This window comes from Haemaphysalis longicornis, unplaced genomic scaffold, assembly GCF_048455015.1.
Source record: "Haemaphysalis longicornis isolate Haplotype H1 unplaced genomic scaffold, Haemaphysalis longicornis Haplotype H1 scaffold_10, whole genome shotgun sequence".
Taxonomy (NCBI): domain Eukaryota; kingdom Metazoa; phylum Arthropoda; class Arachnida; order Ixodida; family Ixodidae; genus Haemaphysalis; species Haemaphysalis longicornis.
Genome location: NW_027526204.1, coordinates 155,082,682 through 155,109,145, shown reverse-complemented (window position 1 = coordinate 155,109,145; position 26,464 = coordinate 155,082,682). Strand labels below are relative to the sequence as shown.

The window sequence follows — 26,464 nt, the reverse complement described above, 5'->3', positions numbered from 1 at the left end:
TTTTTACGTGCGTAGAGGGCGCTACTCGCACTTTCATTGGCGGCAACTTCGCCTGCTGTGTGTGCGCACTTGCAAAATACCTGGACTGTACGGACTCTAAACAGTAGTTAAAAACGAAAAGTGACTGTTTGGAGAGCTTATTTAGTTTGTTTTCATTACTGCCCCATCATGGTGAGTGCGAATGACTGTGTCGCTCTTGTACGCGAATCGACGGAGCGAGTACGGCTTCTACTGGCGTCGGTTGGTGACGGCAAGCAGACGATTGACAGCGATCTCGTATTCAAAGAAATCAAGTCAGATCTGAAGGACAGCACTGCTGCATATATATCTGCTGGTTCTGGTAATGAACTTGCTACTAGTCTGCTTGCCGCTGTAGACAAATGTGTGCAAACCATTACGGTTGAGTTCTTTCACACATTTTCAGACGATGCGCAAACGCTGTTGCTGCACAAATGCGTGAACATGTACCTTGGATTTACTTCCGTCGCTTTTGACAAGTCAAGGACACCGGAGCTTTACGTAACCGCACTTTGCATCCGGATTCAAGCTCTCGAGGCCATCGGTCTGCTTCTCTTGAAGCGGTCACACTATGCCGAGCTTGAAGATTACACCAAGCAACTTGCCGAAGAAATCACGAGCTTCAAAAATGTCGGAGGCAAGACAGAGAAGGAGAAACTGCAAGCACGCCACGCGGAGTCAGTCCTACAGCTTCTCCGCTTCGCAGCTGTGACAGCTACGGCCCCGCATTCGGAAGCCGCGCTCGAGTGCCTTTACGCCGCCAAGAACACGTGCGGCGACGACTTCCCCGCTATGCAAAAGTACATCTCGTCGAGGGCCTACGATACCGGTGTTGTGTGTTTCAAGGGCCGTCACTACCGCCACTCGGCCTCTTACTTCCGGGAGTCGTTCTGCCTGGGCAAGAAGTCCACTGCCGTCGACCATCAGGCCCACACGCTGTACCTGCTGGGATGCGCCTACCTCCGCTGGGACGAGAAGGCGCACTGGGAGAAGGCAGTCAACGCCCTCGACGTGGCCATCTGGCAGCGTCCAGGACGGCTGCAGTACCTGGCGAAGAAGCTGGAGGCCCTGCTGTGCGCGGGCGTAAGTGGCGGCAAGGAGATCTCGAGCACGCTGGACTGCGTGCTGAAGCACAAGGAGGTCACCGTCAAGCGGGTGCTCGGCGTGCACCAGTCCCTGAGGGAGCGTGGGCATGCCCAGCAGGCCACCGAGTTCCTGCAGAAGGCCTACACACGGTTCAGCCAGGACGCCGACGCCCTGCATCTCCTGGTGGCCCTGCTCAGGGTCGAGCTGGACAGTGGCGAGCTGGACCGGGCCTCGGTGACCTTCCAGAGGATCCTGGTACAGGACGGGGGCGCCGGCAACCGCTGCCTCGGCCTGCTCTTCCGCTTCCTGTTCCACTTCGGCTGCCGCAGCGCGGAGTCCGAGCGCTCCGTCCAGTGGCTCCGGAACTGCGAGGCCCTGGCGGCGACTTTCCAGCTGGGCACGCCAGAGGTGGACAGCTTGCGACTCTGCCTGGCCCACTGGGCGGCCGGCCTCGGCATGGCCCAGAGGGCCAGGGAGGCTCTGGGCCTCTACCGGGGCACGGACCACCTCACCACGGGCTACCTGCAGCTCAGGATTGCCTTGGAGGAAGACAGCCGGGACGACGCACTCGCAGCGGCCCACAGCTTGAGTAGGGCCTCATTCTGCATGCCTTGCAGACGGCAAGGGAACAAAGCTGTTTTGTGACCTAGACATCCACTGGGCACATTTCTCTCCCAGGAAAAAGGCCGAAAGCTTTCTCTCCACTTGGCTCATTTGCCGTTACGAGGGCACATTATAGATTTTGTGATTTTGTTTGGGTGGAAATTCTTACTTTTTTTTTCACCTGAGGCCCAACTGGAAAGGGGGAGCACTTGGTTATAACGATGTGGACAAGTGACCCAACCAGGTGGCTAATCGTAATAACACTAAACCACCTTTGCGGCTTCAGGCTGGAATCCTTTTCTACAAAAACCGTACAAGCTGCAGTGGAAAGTCAATTTATCGTGGTGAAGTCAGTGTAGCTCTGGAACAAAGGTTCCAGCAAATAATGACAATGCTTGTTATAAAAGCAGTGCTCAGTCAGGTTGGGGTGATAGTACTAGAAAGGCACTAAAGTGAATGTGTCAGGATGTTAACCTAGTTGTGGCTGCATTGTGTAGTTTTGTACATGTGTGCGTGCTTATATATATATATATATATATATATATATATATATATATATATATATATATATATATATATATATATATATATATATATATATATATATATATATATAGCATAGTGAGGGAGACTATAGATAGCGTGTTGTCCGATTTTTTGCATTAATTAATACCCAACAGTTTCGGAAGTGGAACTTCCTTCATCAGGGGTTCTGTTAGAATGACACACAAAACTTCTGCACACCCGTTGCATACGCGGGACTCCTTTTCTTCTCGCCCTCGTCGAGAAAGGAGAACCCTTGGGGAAAGTGAAGCAGAGGGAGAAGTATCAACAACATTTCGTAACTATACAGCAGTGGGAACGCAAGTAGAGAGAGAGGGGATAAGAAATAAAATAGACAGTGGCCAGTGGGAAGCAGCCCCGATCGCGGCGTTGTCGGAGAGCAACCGGACGCATAAAGCACAGCCGATGCATGTCCGCACGAACAACCGCGCGTGGAGTTGGGGGAGGAATAGTCAAAACTTGTAAGCCCGCGCGGAAAAGCGCTAAACCGTATGGTAAAAAGAACAAAAAGAATTACGAAAAGGCACTGGTTGAGCTACGCTTTGAGTGTCTTTTCGTAATTATTTTTCTTCTATACTTCTTCTATACGTGCTCTATACTTTTCTTTACCCTGCCTTTCACAACCAAAGGTCTCATCAATGTGAAGAAAGTGAGTTCAGTGGATCAGTTCCGTTTTTTACAGATACAAATAACAACAGATATGTAAGGGAAAACTGTTAAAGTGCGCACTTAATCCCCTGGCAAAAAACTGCAGCCCTCGACCTTGTCTTGTGAGCAGAAATAGTAATAATGCCGATGACACGTGCAGAAAGGCAGGCCAGTACCTCACACTGCCCCATTCGTCCAGCGATCATCTTTTGTGCTTGTTCTGCAGCTTTGTCTCTTTTAGATCTGATTTTTTTTCGAAGGTGCACTTGTACCGACTGCCCAACTCGCTACATTACTTCTACTGCTACTCGTTCCGGAGGGGAGTACTGCTGTGGACGAATTAAAGAGCGTCTAAGAAAGTCCCATCTCATGCTCCGCGCGTCAAATTTCACTTTCATTTTGTTACAGCATAATCTGTTATAAGATTCCGCAGTGTAGCACACGGAACAATGGCCGGGGGTCAGGCGGTACAATGACATACTGAATGTAATGCACACGTCTGGTATAGCTATCGCAAAAGGAATTGCAGTGGTCAGAGCAATAATGCAGTGAGTGAGCGTTAACTAAAGCTTACTTTTAACAAGGCGTAAAGCAAAAACGCCCGTGTGTATGAGATTTCGACGCACATTAAAGATCTCCAGGTGGTCAAAATTAATCCGGAGCCCTCCACTACGGCGCGCCTCATCGCATATGTTGCGTCAGCGCGTTAAGCCCCACAGTCAATCAATCGATCGCTTACTTTTAACAAAGTGTGGCTAACACATTAGGTGAAGTGACAGCTAACAAATTAATCAGGGTGACCAAATAATGTAATTCATTGGTAGTATTTATGTGCCTGTTGTAGGATTTTTCTGTTTTGTTACAAATATAAAAAATGTGCCCCATTGCTATTAAGTGCTGGTATTTGAATGCGCCAGTATGCAGGCCTAAACTTAAGGCTTCAAGGTTAGCTTGATGGACGATTCCATAGCGACGATTGCGATTACTACATTGCGATTGCGATTACTATTGCGATTGCGACTACTACAACAAAAAAGGAAAGGGCAGAAAATATATCCCACTGTCATTTCTCTTGGCGGTGGCTTTATGAATAGTCGCTAGGACAACATAATGTCTGGGCTAGAAAGTAGGTGGTAAATAGTCGCCACTTCATCTGTTGTTCTAATCTCTCGTAATTGTTTAAAGTTTGCTTTGCAATTGCGCCACTGCCCTTGGGGAACAGCAGCATTTTGAATTTTAGTTTGTATTTTGATTTGACTGTCGTCTTAAACTACTAAATGTCTTTTTTTTTTCTAATTTCAGTGATAATTAAACTCATCGAACTGGTTCAGTACGTGATTTTGTCGAACCGGAACGAAATGATTTCGCCTGAACCAGAACCGTAACCGAACCGGTATTTTTTTTCGTTTCGACACACTGATATATATATATATAGGAGCCCCACGTGCCTTCTGCATCACCAGTAATAATTAACATGAGTGCACTTCACTGCACTCCCTCATATCAGGCAGAGATATATCGGTGGACCCTGAACATGGCTGCCATCGAAGTCCCAGTGCCTGTTTCACTGGCTTTGTCGCAACATGTGCTGCCAGTTTGCTCAAGCTGCGGCACTGCTAAATGACCAGCCAGGTCAGCCGAGCGCAGGCATCAGTGCATTGCTACACAGTGGACAGCTGGGCTAGCGGAATATGTTCCATAGCTGGAACTGCACACAAAAGCCGGACGAAAGTTGTGTGTGTTCTCTTCTGTCGTCCGATTTTAGTGCGCAGTTCCAGTCATGAGTGCATTGCAGCCAGAGCCCTCGCGGATGGTGGGAGGCAGGAAATGGGGAACGGCTGGTGATTGCCCAGGTGGCAGAGCCCTTGCTGCAGTCCTTCAGCTGCCTGTTAGGCGGCTCTGTTGTGTGTTGCTCGGCACTGAGTGCGATGGCTGGCATCAAGTGTGCATGCAGCTACTGACACAGGCGTGTGCACGTGAGTGTGTGCACTCGTAGAGCAGCCCCTGTGGTCCCTTCTAAGCCTGCTTCTGCTGAATTTCTGCTCAAACGCATTCTGCGTCAAAACAGCCCCTGGCAGCTGTCTTCACGAGCTGGACTCGGAAGCGGCTTTGCTGCCAGTGTCTCCTTCACATGGGGAATCCGCCTGAATCTAACTTGTGGAAGCGCACTGCTGCAAAGTTCTGTGCCAGCGCAGTTATTGCAATCAAGTGGCACTGCACCTAACCTTTTTGCCATCGCTGCCTCAGTTACCCCTGGAAATGGTCGGTCACCCTCCGGAGCTGATGGAAGCGGCATATTTCACCTTTTCGCTCGCCCTGCACAACCGTGCAGTGCCGCAGCTGCAGTGATACGACGAGCTTTGGAACAGCCAGTCCCAGCGAGCTTTTTTCGTTTCAGTGAACCTGGTGAAGGAAGCCAACCCCCTGGAGCGGGAGGCGGTGCTCAAGAAAGTCTCTGGTGCACTCATCTATGTGGGCAGCTTGGCCCTTCAGGTTTGAGAGCTTTATTGCTCCCCTGTTTTCTGCTATGGTGCGATGCCATTTGATGGAGGGGAGCACGAGATGGCACATGCAGTGCACCAGCGTAACCTCTGTGAGCACGGGTGGCGGTTGCAGGCAGGCAAAGCCAGCATCACCAAGGGCGTGCTGCGAGCCATGGCATCGCCTCCGGAGAAGCGCCCGGCCGTGGCGGCGGTGCAGCTGACGTGCCTGCGGTGCATCGCTGCGCTCTGCCTCACCAACTATGGTACTGTGGCACAAGGGCTCCACACGGGGGCTCGAGCCCCCTCCATGGTCTTGGCGGAATTACACAAATCAGGGCTAAAAAAAAAAAAACTGGCTGGAGGGGTCCAAAGCCTGAAGTTTAATATGCCTGAGTCATTTTGCCAGAACATACAACCCATCTGTCAAGGCTGTAATCGCTACCTTATTACCAGTTTCACTTTTCTTGTTACTTTCTTTGTTACTGACACACTACTACAAAAGAAGTACGGCTGTCGTGTAAGGAGGAGTAAATGATTTCTTTCTCATTACTTTATTCCTAATGTTGGTTGAATCGTGCAGCTCACAAGTGGAGTTTCACTGCCACGCAAAGGGTACAAATGCTCTTCCTTAACAAAACAAATAATGAACTTAATAATAATACTGAAACTTTAGTCCTGTTCCATGAACACAGATACAGAAGTATTGATACATAATGTATCAATTGAAACATTGTTTCGATAGAGCTGTTAATTAGAATAAATGGTGTTTGATTCAAGGTTCAGTAGTAGAAGCCACGGCTGACCTCTGTGAAAAAAAGACCCGTAAAAAACGCGTTCCCAATTGTATAACCACAAAATCGTCGTCATCAATTGTCGTTGAAAGCCGCCCAACCACTCAAAAGAATTTATAAATGAACGTTTTTCCTCCCTCCTCCCCACATTGAAAGCATTCTGGAGAGCAGCTGGTACTGCCAGTGGTGTTTGTTGAACTTGGGAAAGAGGGAACCGGTGGACAACGTTTGCACTCCCTGGCCCCCCTGCTGCAGTCTACATGCTTCATAAACATGGCAGAGAGAGCAACCCGCTCTCGTGTCTTGAAAGTGTCACGACTTTGCTTTCCCAACGAATGGCCGCAGCAGGGAGCAGCATGCCCTCCCATTGCCTCTGTGCGCGAGATATTCTTGATCTCCTGTGAAACCACCCGTTGTGATTTTGTCCCCCTTATGACTTCTAAGCAACCAGGTGCAACAGTTGATTAGAAATTTCTGAAGACTTCCTCCAACATCGTGAGAATCATTTACTTTTGTCAATAAAAGCCGATAGTATTTGATAAAAGTGGATAAAAATGTAGTGTGAACAGTTTGAAGTGATTGGGTAATGAAATCGTTTATTGTTATCCTGCAACAAACCATACAAGAGGTTACATTTTACATACAGAAAATGGCCCCAAAGTAAAAAGACTGAGACCTGACCCTCAATGAAGGAATGCAAATAAATTATTCAATAGGAGGGAAAGGGCACCGACTAAATATAATTTGTGCAAATATGCATAGGCATTTACAACATAATACACCAATGAAAATATGCAGGGGGAACACTCGTAAGCGTATACTATACACTCGTACAACGGCAGTTATAGTACAAAAAGCTAATTGGCGAGGACGTTCGTGATGTGTTACTCATTATCACAGTATCTCGCTTGCTAACCTAAAATTAACGTCAACAGATGGCAGGCAGATGAGCAATTTCCAGAACCAGGGGGCAAATCAGTGATCGCTTTTTGATACTACATCAACCTGGCTGATATATGGAGGAGCCTCGGGGGCCATGGCTCTCCCAGAACGGAATCGTTTACTTCAACTTTGTTGTTATCTGCTGGGATATTAGTGACGGGGTACCCTCCTCTTTGCTGCTTATTTCTGCTACATATCCTACGGGGAGTTCTGCAGCTCCATGTACTGAAGAACTAGGCCTCTGTTTGTATTGATTGCGAAAACCTTGCCTTGTGGCCTGACTTTGATCTTGAGATACTTGGAGTTTCAAATTGAGGCATATGTTCAGAGAGAAGGAAATTGGCAGGCCTTGTCATCTTCTGGGGCAACATAGCTGCAAGTTTGGAAAGGATGATGTCATTTTGTATCGTGCCACTTCTTGCTTGCCGGCGGAAAGTGCTGTTCAGTTCTGCTGGTTGCGTGAGAACGTGTGAACCTGCTGGTGGGGAGGGGAGAGTGAGCGGAATGAGGGGCATCATGAGGAAGTGTGGATCTTTGGCGGAGAAGCAGACATCAAAGCCTTTTACAAGTGCCAGTGCTGAAACAAGGGGCCCTTCAGCATGGAGGGGCCAGGAAGACAAAGTACAAGCTTGGTTCTTTAAAAGGACATCTTTGTCTTGATAGCAACGGTACCAATTTTATTGCAAACCTGGAACAACTAATACAGGTACTAAGTGAACTGGATGAAGCAGTGGTGACTCCTTAGCCAATTTTTGGCAACTCCTCTATGATGCCACATACTCTTGTTTGTGCAATTGGTGGCTGGTGACCTGTGCTACCGCCAAGAAACCTGACTGGGGGACTGTAGTGAGGCCTGTAGTTTCGTTTGACCCAGGCATGTAGCCAGACGGTGGGTTCGGCGGTTCGCACCCCGTCCGAAATTTTTTCCAGGTACAGTGAGTGCTCCTTTCAGCAAAGCTGCTCTCTTCTGATAACTCATAACCCCCTTGGTACGGTACGACAACTTTATTGATAGGGCCTGCAGACGGCAGGTCTCTCCCCTTGGAAAGCATTTCTGGCTGTGGCCCTGGTTTGATCATATCATAATCATCATCATCATCAGTCTGTCTATGTCCACTGCAGGGCAGAGGCCTCCCCCATGGATCTCCAATTATGCTAACTGCGACCAATTTATCCGCGCGAACTTCTTGATCTCATCTGCCCATCTAACTGTCTGCCGCCCCCTGCCACGCTTGCCTTCTGCTAATGTGCAGTTAATAGCTATGCTTTTATGCTGGCCCACGTCAAGTCTCCCCTGTCCGTAACACGTCACTGTATCATGAAGTTTGAAAGCTTTTCAACATTACTGGTGTTCTTCCACTTGGAAAATGTCTTTTGTGGCCGGAATAAAGCTGAGTGAGTGACCAAAAGCTGGTCTTTGCACCTGTGCAAAGTTGCATTATGTCTTTGTGGGTCCTGTAGGCGGCACAACTTGGCGGCCCTAGCAACTGGCCAAAGCAAGGTGGAGTTCACTGCTGTCCTTTTACTCTCACGCAAAGTGCTTCCACAAGCCGACATAAGAAACTTGTGCAGCTGCTGCCCAGCGGCGTTGACTGCGGTCTGTGCAGCTGCCACATCTACACCCGAGCATCTTTTCCGCCCATGCATGCTTCAGGTGTACAGCGATGAGGGGCTGGCAGTGGTGTTGTGGGCTGGAGGGGCCTCTCGGCTGAACAATGTTTGTTGCACTTGTGCTTCAGATGAGGAGCCGGACGTGTATGAAGAAGTGGTTGACTGCATCAAGAAAGCGCAAGCCATCCTGACTGTCTGCGATAATGTGAGTGGCGCATGCAGGAGCCCTCCGCTGTGGGGCCCCTCGTAGCCCAGCCGTGGCTTCGCTGCTGCCATGTTGTGCTGGCCTGGGGGAAAGGAAAAGGGAAGGCACTGGTGACATTACTGAGCTCAGCACACAACGCCGGGAAAGGATAGGGCGCAAAGACAGGGCTAAGTCAGTCAGTAGCATGTACGTCAGTCTGGGCTACAGTCGCTGCGTGAGCCCAGTCGCCTCCGGGTAGTGGCGCAGCTGGCCAAAGGCTTCCCGCTGGGTGGCGGCAGGCCCCTTGGGGAGTAGAAGGTCCTCCATGCTGTCACTGGGAAGGCCTCGACGCTGCGCTGCTCTGTGCAGCTCTGCTCTTGGAGCCACATGGTGGGGGCCGGAGCAGAGTAGGTGCTCCAGCTGCATGCGGAGCACCAGGCGTCCCTGCTGATGCGCATTAAACCCCATCACTTTTGTGAGCTCGGTGGGTCTCAAAAAGCTGTGCACTCAGCACTACGGTGGTACCACACACAGCTGGTCTCTCTATTTTGTCTGCTCAAAGCAGTTCTGAGCAGCTCCAAGCAGCACCGTATTTTATTTGCCCATGGAACGTCTATGGGGCGGCGGGAGCAGTTTTTGGCTGCTTGGAGCTGCTCTGAGCAGGCAAGAAAAAGAGACTTAGCGGGCTCATGGGTCTCCTAGCACTTTCTGTGGTGTGACCCTCGAAGTCGGTGCAGGCACGATTTGCCTAGAAAGCCTTGTTCTGCTTTCCCTTGTGGGCCACCATCTCTGTGTTGTTTGGCCGCCAAGGCACTGTAGCAGGGACTCGTGAATTGGGTGTGGTTGCCCACTGCAGAAGGGGAGAAGAAGAGCGCTCTGAGCAGACGAAGCTGCCGAAATAGAGCGGCCAGGTGAGCAAGTGGTGCAGCAGCAGCAGGCGACCCTTGCAGGAGCCGCTGGCCCAGGAGCACTGCCCGTGGTTCGCCCACGTCTGCTGGAACCTGGCCCTGCAGCCCGAGATGGGCGCCGGCCAGCAGTTTGGGCTCCTGGGCCACGCCTTCGCCCTGTCCCTGCACGGCGCTGCGCCGGCCGCCAGGTCGGGCAGCTACGCCCTCGGGGCCCTCCTGTCCGGGGTGGCCGCCGCCAGGCAGGCTGCGGACGCGCACGTGCGGGACGCCCTGCTCAGGTGGGCCAGGCTCTGCCCTGGGGGAAAACATGCTGGTACAGGGGAGCCTGCTGGGGCTAGGGTCCAGGCAAGCTTGCTGTCATGTGCCGGGTATGAATGCTCCGCTTGTACTTGGCACGGCTCACCGACAGGCTGAAAAGTTGGCCCTGGCTGCAGTATCATTGTAGATGATTAAGTAAAGTTGTTTCATTAGTATAAAAGATTTACTTGTCGAGGACTGGGTGGAAGCTTTATGAAAGATGAATGAGGATAAAAAATACTAATACTATTTTTTGTCGATTGTGGCTTCAAGAGCGAAAAGAAGCCACGTGGCCAGCCAAGCCAAGTAGGCAAGGAACGCTGCTGGCTGCTATGGTGGTGCCTATGACGGCAGTAGATATTATGGGCACGACATTGCGCATTGGTAAAAAGGGGAGAGAAAGAGCAGTGCATTGGACCTGCACTTGACGCTGCAAAACTTTAACTGCCCACTGCCTGCACAAATTCTTTGTTCAGAGATCAGGGTAACCGTTAGCCATCGTGCACTTCAAGCGTTGTGTCGCAATGTCATCCGCACTGCACACCCCTCCAGCTGACCCATTTTCAAAATTATTTGCAATTACAGTGCAGGGAAAACTTGTGGACGCTAAATGGCACCAGCTGTGGAGAAGGCACCTGATCTTTTGCTCACTGCCCGGGAGGGACAGAACGCGGAGAGAGGTGCCCGACAGAACAGCAGTGGAGAGGAAAACTAAGCGTCTTTTGGGACATGCTCAAAACCATTGCGAGTGGTGGCAGCAGAGGGCACCCACAATGGAAGCTTCCCGTGCACTACTGAAATAGGCTCCTGACAGCGCCCAGAGGGCGACACGGAGCCCGTGACACCCGGCGCCCCCTTCGGCAGATATGCGCAACACTGGGTCGGTCCCCGCAAGCCGGTACGCTGCTGGCTCGGGGGCGCTCTTCTTTTTGCAGCGCGGATTAAGCATATTAGTCGCCCCTTCTGGGCTTAAAACGAAGTAAGAGATTGCAAAGTAATCCTGCCACATAGTGCATGGGAATGGAGAAGGATTTATTCGGTTGAACTCGCGTATAGGAAGGCATATAAAGGCCGCATAGGAGTGATGCCCAGAAGAGAAACGCTTCTACAGCCTGCCTGCGGGGCAAAACCTTCCTTAAGATCAGCATGTTTCGCTTCAAAAGAAAACGTAATTTATATTGTTCAATTCACGAAAGAGGAGCGAGAGGAGTCTCTGTCTGCAAATATATCAGACGTTGCGCATGTTCCCGCGCGGGGTATTCCATCCTTGTGAGTGCACTTGCATGCGACTGCAGAACTACTAACTGGATCACACGGGAGTTACATATAGGTCTTTGATCCTAATGTGATGCTCCATACATTTAACAGTATGAAATTCACTTTTGTTGAGGTATAGCGAAAGTGCAGACGTTAATAAGTTCCTGCTTCGCCGAGAAACTTTTGGGCTTCCAGTTGTAGCGCAGTGCGTTAGTTGCATACGTGCAAACACGCCCCCAAAAAAGAAATTCTTCACGAGAAGGCTATCACAAGAAATTCCTTTAGGCAGGGATGGGATGGGGGAGGGTTAAGCAGAACATCTAATAGGCGTATCAGAATAAATTACGGAATATTCATATTCGGGTATTTTTTTCTCTCCATGCCAACGGGTTCGGCAGGAGGCCTCCATTACGAAGAAATAGTAGCGCTTTTACTACCGTCAACACCTTTACAACAAGTCACGGGAGAAAAATTTCGTTCCCTGAGTACACCTTTCACTGGTCCAGAGTGACCGCAATCACAACGGATGGGATAAATAAAGTTTGTCCTCCTCCTCCCCGAACGCGAAATATTTTTTTCCCGTGCACATATTGTTCCAACTTTGATTGCGGCACGTCTTAGCTCTATTTTTCTTTGCTTTTCAGTGGCTTAGACAACAATTTCTTTGTTTCTTTTGCAAGAGGCGGTGATTTTATGTTATCCAAAAGCTTGCGAAACATTTGGAAACATTAACGCCTATAAGTGTCTGCGCCCCGTATGTGGTTTTATGTATTTAATTCGGCGGTATAAGCACGTGGAATATTAGATGAAGCAGAGTAGAACCGCCGGGTGGTAAAACTACAATGCTATAACTGTGCTTGGGAGCCCTCTTTGTTACCAAATTCAGAGCGCACTTATGTGTATTGACGCCTGCTAACCAGCCTACTAACAAGCTGATCGTACACCATGGCAGCATGTTTTTTTTTTTTTTTTTTTTTTTTGCGATAAGTAGCTAGTGACCTACTTATAACCTGTAGAAACCTCATTTGCTTCAGCGTGCGACGGTGGTTTAATTAGAGGCATTTTCAATGCGGCCAGTCGCAGTTTCGGTTTCAGCGAGTGCCGCGAAACGATGGATTTTGTGTGAACAAAGCTGACCACGTGACCGTTGGAGGGATATCACAGAGCAGAGCCGCCGTAGCACTGTCGAATCCGCATCGACGGCAGTTTCTGCGAATGCCCCCACGTACTGATCTCGTGAGGCGCTTAATTAAAAAGCGACCGTGGATGTGACGCAGGCGCTGCGAGTGCAAATGCTACCGCGGCTCAAGAACGACGCGCGACGCTCGAGACGGTGGGTGGCAAGACGCGCGCTGGGAGCAGCCGGCCGGTCTGCCTACAGGTCCGCCTACAGATGTGTTCGGCTTAGCACTCCGGCGGATATTCGAGTGCCGCTCTCGTAAGCGGTGCAGATGACAATTTTTAATGCAACCCGCCATTGCATCATTAACTCCTTTCTCATATAAGCCACCATGGTCGGGACTTGGGGACAATTTAGTGCAGCGGTAACAAGCTATCAGTCGAGCTACCTGCGCCGGCCGGGGCCACTCCGCGGCCGCCGCCTGCACAGCGACCGTGCGGCTAGCTCAGTGGGCTTTTCGTGCCTCCGGCGCGTTTTCGCATCCAATGGTAAGAAAAAGTAATAGAAACAGAGAGCCTGGAATCGCTGTAGAACTTTGGTCGCGGCCAGCTGCCCGATGAGCTGACGAAATCACGGCGCCTCAGCCGCCAACGATCGGGTCGTGCGTTCTCGAGAGCAGAAGCTCCGCCCTCCGGCCCTCCGATTGGAGCGGCGAGCCAGGCGAGCCGACGTACCCCGGAAGCGGCAAACACAAACTCGTGACGTGTTAGGATGTTGTTTATTTACAAAATATCTGCGGGATGTCGATTGCGCGTGGTCCTCTGCTGGCTGCTCGGTCGCGTTTCGCACACTTTAAAATTGATTTTAAATATGTTCTAGGCTGTATTCGCCGCTGATATTTTGCAGATGGTGTATATGTGTTCCCACCAATCTATCTCCGAAGTTATCTCGCCTTCAAAATTTTGTGTCAGTGCCCCTTTAATGTAGGTCTTTCGAGATTCAGTAGCCATGCTTGGTATCTGCGAAAAAAAGAAAAAAAAACAGAGAAGAAGAATCCGCGGGAGAATGCAGAGCCTTGAACACATGCTTCCCAGTTCCTACGGCTCGGCAGCGAGGCGACAGCATTTTATCAGTGCCCCGTTTTATTTGGAGGCTTCCCCCGACTGTATAACACTTTGCATGACTTTGTTGCACTATGTAGTACATACACGCGCAAATAACATTATTACAAGCGTTTTTTTGCAAAGTTGCGTTCACTGGCGCTGAAGGCGGTCAGCGTGGCGGGACCGACCCAGAGCTGCGCGTGTCTGTTGCGGCTGGCGCTGCGCTCGCGCGGCAAACTTCGCTGTCCGGAGCCTATGGCTGGCAGCAGCTTGCGATAAGAGGGCACGCTACTCCCATGTAAGAGCATGTGGAGAAAATACATGCTTACGTGTATCTCTGCAACACCTATCGGAAATAATTGATGATTGCTCGCAGCCCCATTGTGCAAGCATAAAGCTGCACTCTTCGGAAGTGGACTTAAGAATGCAGTGGTGTTATTTTGTCACAAAACATCTACACTATGATATATATGCCCCTCCAAAAGTTACACTTTCTCATGATTTTGATGGGGTATGGCCACTGACAACTCATGGACGCATGTATCTCTCGTCAATGCCGAAGTTGCCGCTGCTTTCGTGTCCACAATCTAGCATCGGGCCTCCTTGATTGTCAGTCCAGGGCTGTCCACTCACTGCCTGGGACACAGTCCAGCACTCAGTTGTCCCACGCATTCCGGCAGGACGTGCAGCTCGAAGGCAGTGCTTGTGCTGTCCGCAGTCCGAACGAGACCGGCCCAGAGAGGGAGAAACACTGATGGCCCACCAATGGGCCACGGCAAGTTGCAAACGTGAAACATTCCGGCTAGTGTGATTGGATAAGTAACGTTGCCAGAGTACCGCCACTGAGGCACAAAGTCCAACGTTCTTAGACGCTTCTCAGTTCCGTGTCTCCCCACCATTGCCACAGAGAGGGCGGCCTGACGCGATTCTTGCCACCACAGCGCTGCGGTTGCGGGTTGCGCTAGGGGAGCAAGCGGTGTCTGCTGGCGGAGTCCGTTCTGCTCGGCATTTCACTCGGAATTTTGTTGCGGCTATTCCACATCGCGATTTACATGAAACGGACCGTGTTATGCAAGGAGTAATGTACGTGCGCCCAGTGATTTTGAGTGGTGGCTAAAATATCAGGAAGGACAGCGTTTCAAATGCATTTTCGCATAGCAGTGGCTGTCGTGTGTGCACACGAGTTTACTTGCCATGCCAGCCGTGCAGATTCATTGCAGCATGAATGATATTTCCTCACAGCTCTGCGCAACAATTGCTTGCTTTGTGATAGGCGTCTGCGTGGCCCAATTTCTGAGCCTCCGTAGCCGGCTGCCCACTTCAAGTTCAGCGACCACGCAACTCGGAACTGTCGAGTGCTAAGTTGTGTACTTCCATGCGAAATTCTGTTCGCAGATTCTATTTATTTTAAAGAAATATTTGAAGTGGGCTTGCCCAATGCCATTTTATTGTATTTTTATTAGCAAGCCAAAAACAAGCCTACTTGACTTTCACCGCCCACATAAACATATCACACTGTCAAGTTCCATTTATTGACATGACAGCAGCTGCAGCCAGTGCTTCTGTCTAACTATGCCACTGTCAAGTGAAGTATCTAGGTCTACCGTTTGATGAGACACCACCTTGGGATATACACATTAAATAACTAGCGAAGCGCTTACGGGTATTGCGCCGTCACCTATATTTTTTACAATTTACATCCGACAGCTTAATGGGAAAATGGTATGCAAATTACTGGGAGATCAATAGCAACGTACGGATTAACTCTTCACAGACAAGTGCCACAATACCGACTAAACATATTAAACGCCATAATAAAAACAATATCTCGTAGCAGTTCATATAGAACGCACATTTACGGAGAGGACAAGGATTTAAAGGAGCCATGAAGACAAAATACAAGTTTCTTTTATTTGAAAGATTTCGTGCTTTATAGCGTCCCCAGCGCTTGTCCTGATGCAAACGATGTCTTATTCACTGAGAAATTAATCAATTTACGTTAAAATTTTGATTTTCCCACTAAATCGTGTGTTTTCGTGGTCTGCAATGACATCACAGGAACCGGCTGCTCTGCAGCCGATTGGAAAGCCTTGTTTGCCGTTAGTGAACCTAGATGGCGCCACCATACCGTGGCAAGCCGTTTTCTGCCTCTGGTTTGTTTTTGTTCAGGGAGAAAATAATCGTTTCGTGAAACATAGTGCTCGCTCGACAAATATGGTCACGTAAGACACCGTTGCTTGCGTCAATCGGCCAGTGTCGTCTGAGACAACCCCAAAGCCCCGCAGTCCTGTGCAGCTAACCCAAGCATAGTGCGCGCAGTACCAACAGCAGTACGCATCTGAACTTCTATGTTCGTGTGCTTCGTAACTTCCACAGTCGGTGCCACCATTCTTACTGCTTTAAAAAGAATGTGCCCTAAATTTAAGCGTAAATAGCTCGTTCGGCAAGCTTAGAAGCTCTGCCTAATTTGCGTTTGCTTTTGCCGGCCTCCACCAACCGCAGAGCTGGCTGGTATGACATCATAGGTTCTGTTGCGGGAAATGAGCGAGTGGGTCGCCTGGCCTTTCCCTTTTTCCCTAATTGTACAGCTTATTTGAGCGAAGTTTGCGTTAAAAGTGGTGTCAGTATGATTCTAACGAGGCAATCTTTTGAATGAACCAAGCTTGTGTTTTGTCTTCATGGCTCCTTTAATCATGCATCAACTCGAAATTCGGCTCGTCAATAAATAGTTCATCTTCGATGCGGTCGGAAAACATGATTTTTTACATAACTTTAAAGTTGACAACATAAAACAAAGACCCCTGCGCCATTTTGAAAATTACAGAATTCCTCGTGCTTTCACTAATTATGGCAAAAGAACACACCCCTACTGTGTACCTTATCTCTGTAGCAAACTCGAAGTAGACGCTACCCTTTATAGTTTCAAAAAATGAAATTGTTTTTTTGGTTATAGCTGACCCAAAGTCGCTGGCGAACCAGACACCCCGCACATTTGAACTGCTTCTGCCCATATCCTACTCGTTTTATCTAAGGTTGCGTATTCAGATTTTAATTGTATATGTTTTCTGCTCATATGGCATGTGTTAATTAGCATTAAGAATTGTTCTTTATTTTCTTTGTTCGTTAGTCTGTTTTGTTTTGTTGTATTATAATAGTTTTTCTAGCAAGGTGAGATTTTCTCCTCCTTCTTGTAGCTGTACATTTTGTAAAGGGCACAAGTCTGCCCCTTGCACGAAGCATGTGCTCAGCCTTGTCATCACAAGCATCACTGCTTCAGTGGGCTGGAAAACTATGGGCACTTTTCCTCCAACTAAAGACTATTATCATCATCATCATCATCATCTGCTCCAAGTGTGAAGCAGGTTGGCATTGCGCCAAGCCCAGCACACTGTGTTTTCTTTGTGCGGCCGCGGCCGCACTGCTCAAGAGCACCACAAAACGAATGCCCTGTAGAGGCAAGGTTCTTGCACAAGGGTAAAGACAAACGCCTGCAGTGAAAAGAAGAAACTTGTAGAGCAAACACGCAACTGCACCGCAACGGTGAACTTGGCCGACAGGCGCCCGCCATCAATGCTGCTGCCGAAACCGCACAACTCATGACCAGGGTGCCCTCTCAGCACCTGGGAAAAAGCCGCACAGCCTGGGAACGCACAGTTTCAAAACTGAGCTCGGGTGCAAGTTAGGAACGGCGATGGCTCATGCAGTGTGCGACTCCACTCAAGCGACGCACCCGGATGTCAACGCGTGCGTGCATTTTGAAACGAGATTGTGCTTAAAGGGGCCATGAAGAGAAAAGAATACTGGAGGGTGTCTACAACGGGTCCACAGCTACCATCATCCTCCACAAGGAGAGCAGTAAAATACCTACGAGTAAGGGCGTCAGACAAGGAGACACGATCTCCCCAATGTTATTCACAGCATGTCTATTCAGAACATTGGAGAAGTATTCAGAACATTGGATTGCGAGCAGGTGGGAGTAATTAGGGCTAACGGAGAATACCTGAGTAACCTCAGATTTGCTGATGACGTTGCCTTGTTAAGTAACTCGGGGGAGGAATTGCAAAGCATGCTTACCGCACTGGACAAACAGAGTAGAACCGTGGGCCTGAAAATTAATATACAGAAAGCTAAAAGTAATGATCGATAACCTCGGGACAGCGCAGCGATTTGAGATAGGTGGGAAGGCTGTGGAAGTAGTAAGCGAACATATCTGCCTAGGCCAAGTTGTTACACCGGATCCCAACCATGAGGCAGAGATAATTCGAAGGATAAGAATGGGGTGGAGTGCGTGCGGCAGGCATTCTCAGATAATGAATGGCAGCCTACCATTGTCCCTGAAGAAGAAAGTGTATGACAGCTGCATCTTACCGGTACTCACCTACGGGGCAGAAACTTGGAGGCTCACTAAGAGGGTCCAACTTAAGGGGGGACACTGGTCTTGAGGACATTTTTGTTATTTTTTAACCTATGTGCTTGAGATTTACACATTGAGTGTATTTCAACATCCTGAGCACAAATATGCAGTCAGTTTTCGTCTATGCGGTGTAAGTTTAGAGTTGTGCAACATGTTATGTCACTCCGTTTCGGGCAATTTTTTTCATTATGTACCTATGAAATACTTTTTATATAGCTTTTATTTCTTTGTGTTCTAGAAGGACCAGGGAGTGCAACTATACCACTACAGTAATTTTAGCATGGGTTCTGCAAACGCTGTAAAATTCGTAAATGTCAGGTCATTAATTTACAATGTTTTTGTAAAACTAACTGCATAAAATCTTGTGCCAGCAAAAAAAATCTGCACTTTTGTGGTTTTATTGCACTCTTCAGTTCATAGGCTTTCTAATGCAGCAAAAATTGATGTAAATCGAACCAGTACATCCCAAGATATTGTACCCGACAGCTGACCATGTGGGAAAAAAATTGGTTCTGAGAAAAGAGGGCACGAAGTTTGCAAACATAAGCAAAAATGGTCATTTAGGCGACTTCAAAGGGCAACAACTTTGTGAAATAATGACACAGCTATGATATTTTGCAGGTACATTCTTTGGGACCTGTCGACTGCAAATAAAATTAATACAGAAAACTGATTTTTGTGTCAAATTTTCGGTCCTCAAGACCAGTGTCCCCCCTTAAATTGAAAACAACTCAGCGGGCAATGGAGCGGAAGTTGATAGGTGTAACATTAAGGGACAAGAAGAGAGCGGAGTGGGTGAGGGAACAAACGCGGGTTAAGGACATAGTAGAAATTAAGAAGAAGAAATGGGCGTGGGCAGGGCATGTAATGCGAAGGCAAGATAACCGTTGGTCATTAAGGGTAACAGAGTGGATCCCTAGAGAAGGCAAGCGTTACAGGGGGTTGCAGAAAGTTAGATGGGCAGATGAGATCAAGAAGTTTGTGGGGATAAATTGGTCGCAGTTAGCACAGGACCCGGGTAATTTGAGAATAATGGGAGAGGCCTTTGCCCTGCAGTGGGCATAGATAGGCTGGTGATGATGATGATGATTATGAGAAAATACAATTTTGTTTTATTCGAAAGATTTCGTGTTTTATAGTGCCCCCAGTGCTTGTCCCGCAGCAAATGATGCCGTATTCACTGAGAAATTAACCCTTTGAGGGTCGAATTTTTTCGCCAAATGCCACCCTCAAGGGTCGATTTTTTTATTGCTGATTTAAATTCTTCGGATGAATCTATTTCAAGAAAAAAATATCGTAATTTTTTTAGGGTGACCATCGAGTGGCAAAAAAACGTTGTGTTGTTGCATATATATGCTACATTCGTGAGTAACTGGCCGCATTACTTGAAGCGCATGAAGAGCTTGACCCGCTTAGAGCGAAGTGGCGAGCGGAGGCTTCGCCGAGAGGCGGCGTCCAAGCGGCTAGTCAGGCTGTCAACATGGCGGGTCAACGCAAACTGGTGTTTGCCCGGCGATTTTCTCGAGCCGGTCATGCTCGATTCGCGCCATCCGACTTCGGACAAACGGCCCAAATGCGTGGTGGGGCCACTGAATTTTGTTCCTAGACATTGGTCAATGCCGTGGACGTGACAGTGCACGAACACCAGCACTTGACTCGTAGAATTAGCAGTGTCATCGACAGCGAGGCCCCGAAAAACTGTACGGCTCCACACCTTGCGAAAAAATGGCCCAGTGATCATGCAAAGCCACTAGTGCAAAACCGGGCAGTTTTCATGGAGGTGCTGTGTGCCCACAATGAGTGGTTAGTCGTGTTTTTTTTTTCTTCGAGCTCAGCAAACCTCAGACTCAATTGCCGTGGCGTTCGCGGCCCTTTCCCGCGCGAAACTCTCGTAGTGTTCCGTGATGCCCGCACGCCCCCTATAAAAGGGCCACTGCCCCTGCCACTTTTATGTGCGGCAACCACAGCGTCATGCAATGCTTGGCCATATTGGAGCAGGGGTTGCTCGCGCCAGGCAAGAACTTGAAAAAGCCATAGCTCACTGCCTTTTTTGCACCTGAATAAAGTTTTGCTTCACTGAATACTACATTGGGCTTTGGTTCATCGCAGCTGTGGCACAACTAAAGCTCAAATGCTTTAGCTTTTCTCGAGTAGTCACTTATATCTAGGTATATACTGCTTATAACAAAACTTTTTGCCGTCCCACTGACTTCGTTATAACGAGGGATTACTGTATATTTCAAACAATATTCATGCGTGACACCATGTACACATGAACAGAGAATGAGAAGGACTTGTTTGGCATTTTTAACAGGTTTGACTAACTGGCTTGTGAAGATATTAGGATGTCTGCTGCGAGCAAGCACCGCTTCGACTGCGTCGCACACATTCTTGTGAACGTGGCTTTTTTAGAAGAACCGACAGTTGGTGGTAGTTCTTGCACATCCTAAAGTAGCGTAAACTTGAGACGGACACCAGAAGGTGGAAGCACTGCGGTCTGTCTGTCTGTGCATTTTCTTGTCAAGTTTGCGGTACTCCAAGATGTGCAAGAATCGGCTCTGTCTGTGGGGGAAGGGGAAGCTGTGCTGGGGGGGGGTCTCCCGCTGTTCCCAGGGACGTGCGGGGAGTGGCCGAGAAGTTCCGAGCGTGCAACCCGAGCTGGCGTGAGAATAGCCAGCAGGCCGCGTTGGTGCTGGCGGCCGAGTTCGAAGCAGCGGTGCACACGGGCTCAGGTGAAGCCGTGCTGGACGAGATCCTGTCTTGGCCGGCAGCCAACACTGACTTCCTCGAGGGCTTTGTGGCAGTCGCCCAGGCAAGTGAGCCGCAGTCACCGATAGTTTCTCACACGTCCTGTCGCCGGCAGGCTCACGCAGTTTTGACAACACTGCCGGTTGCGTCAACCGCTCTCCAATGGGAGCAGCGGGGGCGTGTCTGCCGGCATGCGCCAACCCACAAATCAGCGGAGTAACTAGGAAGGCGTCCTGAGGGCCCTAAACGTGGAGGCACAGGACTGCCTCCTTGTGGAGGCTGTACAAACCCTGCAAATCATTTCGTGTGGTTTTCGTGAAGCGGCACCGCCCGGTGGCGACAGGTGAAAAGGCTCCAGAGTGAGGAAGGGCAGGAGAGAGCGACAGGAGAGTGGCTGTTTTGCCATTTTGAGCTGACGCGATACACACTGTAACACAGTCAGCATTGGCCCTGAGCATTCCAACTCTGTGTGGCTTTGCACGGGGCAAACTCCTTCCCTTTGCGGATGCCGCCAGCGTGCTGCCACGGTTGAGATGCAAGCGAGGAGTGGTCACGATGACTTTGTACATCCCTCTGCACCTCCAGTCGGTCAGGGCACAAGGGGCCGGTGTCACAATGACCTTGCTTACTGCGTACTCCTCCATGCCTGATGACTTGCAGCATAGCTACTCAGACGCACCCTCACAAGGAAGCAATTGTCACGATGGCCTTGCATACCAACATCCTGCCTCTGGTGTGTCTCCACAACCAACATCATGGCGGCTAAGATGCACCCTGGTAGAGAAGGGATGGCTCTGCATTCTGTGTGGTTCTCTCGGAGGCAGCCTACAATGCGTCAGGTCACGAGCGTTTTTGCATCTCACCTCCACTAGATAACTGTGGCTGGGAATGGAACCTGTGTCCTTGGCCTCAGCTACCCAATGCCTTAGCCACTGAGCCACTGTGGTGGCCCAGTTTCAGTTCACTTTCAAGATTCACTTTCAGCTCAGCGGCCTGTTTTTGTGCCTAATTAAGACCTTGAGTAGTAAAAATCTTGCGTGCTTTAGTTTTTTCTAAAGGCTCCCCTTCTTTTTGCTTCACCATACCAAGTTGCCCACGAACTGTCTGCACTGTAGCATGGACAAGCTTTTTTTACTATGTGCAGCGAAAGGGGTGGTGCATTTCGTGCATGTGCACCGCTGGTACATTCTCCTGCGTCAGTGGTTGGGGGCCCCTGTTTTGGTAAAGGTTGGCCTTTGTGTGGCCCTGCAGGGCATCGGAGGCCAGAAAGGGGCCCAGTTGTGCGTGCCCCTGCTGCAACGCTGCGTCCTGCTGGCCGGGGCGCAGACGCCGCCCAACAAGAGCCTCAAGTTTTACCACCTGCTCTTCCAGGTCAGTGGGCGAGGGTCGGAAGGGGCTAGGAGCGCAAACGTTGCCCTTGCAGGCCCTGCTGGACTCCCGGGACGAGGCTGGGCTGCTGGCCAGCGTCGAGCAGGTGGTCCGGATCAGCCAGTCCTTCCCGGAAGCGGAGGTGAGCTGCTTGGGATCCGGGTGGGAGCTGAGGGGCAAGTGTGTGGGCATGGGACCTAGCGGACAAAAAGCGGATTGGGTAAACATTTACTTTTAATAACACAGCGAGATAAAATAAAGCTTGCTTTTCAAGTTAGAAAAGAGTAAATTAGGTGATGTTTTCTGGTGTTCCCAGTATAGTATCTCTTTTGTGGCTTACGGCAGCAGCCACAAGCACCCGAGTGGAGTACCGCTTCAGCTATTCTTGACAAATGGCAGGCTTGCCGTCCCTGCTTTGCGATGGTTGACCTGACCGCATGGGGGGGGGGGGGCTTTGATATGGGGAGTGTGCAAGCGGTGCACATTGAGTGGGGCCTGTGTTGGGTGTCTGCGCAGCTGGTGTGGATGATGTGCGGCGTGTGGAACGAGGGCCTGGGACGCTACCTGGAGGGGGCTCGGGTGTCGGCTCAGCGCCTGCTCGGCTGTGCGGCCCGCCTGGCCACCGTGCTGCCCGTGCTGCGGGGGGTCTACCAGCAGACCCTCGGCACCCGCTACCGCAGGCTGTTCCCCGATGAGGAACCGCTTTTCGCTGGCGTCTTGCTGAACTAAACCCAAAGTTGCAGCAGTGCACTTCCTGTCGACTGCCCGTACTGCCCCACGTGGGCAGGCTGGTGCAGCGTTGGGCCAGGCTGAGTAATACTTGAGAAAAGACTCGACCTGCTTCAGCGAGTCCGCAGTCGTGCCGGCACAGTAACTTCGTTGCAGAGCACAGTCATTCGAGGATAGAGAAACGTTATTGTTCAAGTGATGGTGGGGCGAATCAGCGGGTCGCCTCACATGCTGGCGTGTGTCAGGGGCACAGTGGTTCTAAGTTGGTGCCACTGCATGGCCAGCCTAAACGCACGTTCCAACCACACATTAGCGTCTACCTTGGCCATGGACAACACTCGAAGCTGGGCTGCGAGCAAGCCTGGGGACTGCGACAGCCAGAGGTTACCTGGCCTGTTGGTGAATGCTCGGCCACAGCAACGTGGATGAAAGGAGGGGGCACCCAGAAAGTGAGCAGCACTGCCACTCATCGAGGCAAAGCTGGAAAAGACGCCACGTGCAACTGTAACAACCTCATTGCAAAAATTCCAAGCTGACTTCTGTTCCTACTTAACTCGCGGATGCGGACTTTCAGGAAATGTATTGCAGCTCACTGTCGGCAGCACAGGGACTGTGCAAGGGGACGGTGGCGCCATTTCACGCGTGCTTCCTGAACTACGTGGCCGGAGGTCAAGCAACGATCACAATGTGCTGTGAACTGATAACTTGTCTGAGATAGTTATACAGTCAAAACTCGATTCAACAAAACCTCATTCAACGAAGATATCCCAATTCCACTACAGACGCCCATAGGGCCCTATGCTTTCACTAACTCAAAATACTGAAACCAGTATTATCTGTCCCAGTTTAATGAACCTTTTCTCACAAAATGCAGCTCAAATAGTCTTTTGGTCTATTTTGTAGAGAATGCACCAAAATTGATTCATGGCACGCAAAAATAACATCGCACATAACCTTTATCCCATTTTTATGAAACTTCGCAGCACAAGACAGGAGTTGTAATTTTGAGTTGAATTCGCCAGATGATGCCAGCAGCAAAGTTTCATTCACACGTCCGATTGGAACCAATTCAGGTTCCAGTTCAGTTTTCGGCGGTCACTTTTTCAGAATGTGCTTTGCGTTCTCCATTTGCCATCGTTCTGCAGGTAGTTACGATCAGGTGATGGATGGCCACAATATGCCGCGGGTGTTTGCCAGAGCACACGGGGATTCGGAAGATGCACTGGACGCACTACAAAATTATGGGAAATCCGTGCGGCCGTTGCTTACAAAGTGCACACAAGTAAACATCACTGACTTCTTTGGTAGGAAATAAATTTTTAGTCCCCCGGGTGCCGTTCTTGTTCACATAACAATTTCAGTGGTCTCTTTTCATACGCGTGCCCTGCAGTTCTTTCTTTTTATCTATTTTTTTTCTCGAGTACTTCCACTTTGCAAATACAATGCCGCATAAGCTTGCTGGATGCCGCTACAATATATAATTGAATGTACTGAATTAAGTAACCAAGAAATGCCTAACTCGATTTGCCGAAGTTCTCTGTTTAAGGAACTAATTCGTGACTCACCCCAACTTGGGTAAATCAAGTTTTGACTGTATTCATCAACCTTCTAGTATTCCATAGCCTAGGAGGCTGAAGGGGACACTTTCTCGATGTCTACTCAACATTGCTACTTATTTTTGTTCATGTAGTCTATTCTAACTCGCCGTACTCGTCATTCCCATTCTCTGTCCTTAACCCCACTGTTCGCTTCCACCAATCTGTTTAAATTTTTTTTTTCCCCGCACAATTAATGATTGGAACAATACACCCGAAAATTGTCTAAACTCTCTTGGTTCATTTGAAGCAAATGTTTTGTTGTGCCTTTGTAGTTGCCTCTAGCGTTCACTGTTTTATGCTTCAGTGCTTGTTTCTGCTTTTTGCTGTTTACTGTTTGTATTTGGTTGATATTGTTACCACATTATGCCCCTCCTGCTTCAGTATGTTCTTAAATGTTCAGTATGTTCTTAAGTTGAGTATGTTCTTAAATAAATAAATAAATAAAATAAGTGTAGCCCGGAGCTTCTGTTGTGCGGCGCCAACGTCATTGCCAGCCTCGAAGCTGGTGACCATTTGTGCCGCCATTCGCCACCGCACTCCCGGTGGCTGATATCTCTTCGTGCTTTGATCCTTCGCGTTTCTGCAGCGTTTTTAGATGTTCTCAAGTATGTACCCACTCATCGAAACGACAATACTATTGGGCTATCTCTTTTAGCATTCTGTGCATTCCAGAGCAATCAACGGCTTCATTAAGCGTAGTCTGAACGACGCGTACTTGGTTTCTTTCAGTTTTTTTTATTGTATTATCGATAGGCCCGCAGCAGTCCGTGACTACACAGCTACCGTATGTGTGGTATTTACAACTTTGCTTTAAGAAAAGAAACAATATAGATTTAAATATCCGTAAACACGACGGCACAGCGCTTGTGCCAGAGCACACAGAAGCCGTTGCCGTTCGCGGCCGAAGTCTACGGTAACTTACTTCGAAAAATAAAACCCTATTGAAGGCAGGTGATAAACACAATAACTGGACTACTCATCGCTAACTACTACGAAAAAAAAACACACTTAATCAGCGCGCAGACACCAAAAGCAGCGAGCGTTTGCACGCCAAGAGCTGGCCAATATACGCCGCACGCGCGGCGGCTGGATGACCTTCGTGCGGCGGTGGCGCGCGCGGTCCCTATATGAAGCAAGCGCCGAAGTTTCGTGACCAGTAAAGCATTGAAGGACTCTGGTATAGCCAATTCCTCGAGACATCTGATAGGATCAGCAGCAGTGGTTTCTCGCAAGTTCTTCCAATTTGTTATGCGTGCTGTGCCGAATTTTTGGCTGCTCGCACTTTGATGGGAGATGTAGAACTGCAGTGGCCGCTACCAAGAGTTTCGTCCAGGCGCGACCATGTAGCCCGCTTGATGTTGCACGCAATTGTCAGGTCGGGGTGGTGCAGCGCGAAACACTGTTGCCAAGTCTGGCGGGTATGCGTGGCCCTCTGTGGACCAAGCTTCGCGAACATTCTCTCCAGGCTACCCTTTCTTTCACAGCGAATCTGTTTAGCAAATCGTAATTTTTCGTGCTCACAGTTAAAAATACCAAGAAATTGCCGAGTGAGCGCGAGCCTCGCGACGACCGCCCGCCCGGCCGTTAAAAAAACAAAAAAATACCTAGTGCTAGTGTGTGCGTGCCTCGCAAGGACCGGTCAGCGTCTCCGGAGTACGTTTGTCCAGCCAAATATACCCGCCAAGATTGGCCACTCCCCCCCCCCTTCTCAAAAAAAAAAACAGAAACAAAATACAAAAAAAGCCCCAGCGAGTCGTGGCAACACTTGCTCAAAATAAGAACTTCAGCGGTCGCCGTAATCGTGGCAACACTCGCTCGCAACGAGGAAGACACGTCGTAGCGTACGCGCCTCCAAGGTGATGTTCAATGATTATCACTTCCAGAAAAAAATGAAAGAAGCTCACACTTGTAGCAACAATGACGGAGTAAAGGTCGTTGCGGCAGCGAAGAAGAAGCAAATAAACTGCAATCGTGCACTTAAACCTTCGTGAT

At 49.4% G+C, this 26,464-nt stretch overlaps 1 protein-coding gene across 1 annotated transcript; it reads left to right on the top strand.

Annotated features, from left to right (window-relative positions):
* Positions 1–7: 7 nt before the first annotated feature.
* Positions 8–24,882, top strand: LOC144160164 (testis-expressed protein 11-like). The gene is made up of 9 exons (XM_077691760.1): positions 8–1,693; positions 5,318–5,412; positions 5,536–5,665; positions 8,875–8,951; positions 9,881–10,116; positions 20,643–20,841; positions 22,029–22,148; positions 22,201–22,287; positions 22,662–24,882. Exons 1-9 carry the CDS (start codon positions 169–171, stop codon positions 22,872–22,874), a joined length of 2,682 nt encoding a protein of 893 aa, XP_077547886.1. The 5' UTR covers positions 8–168; the 3' UTR covers positions 22,875–24,882.
* Positions 24,883–26,464: the final 1,582 nt, after the last annotated feature.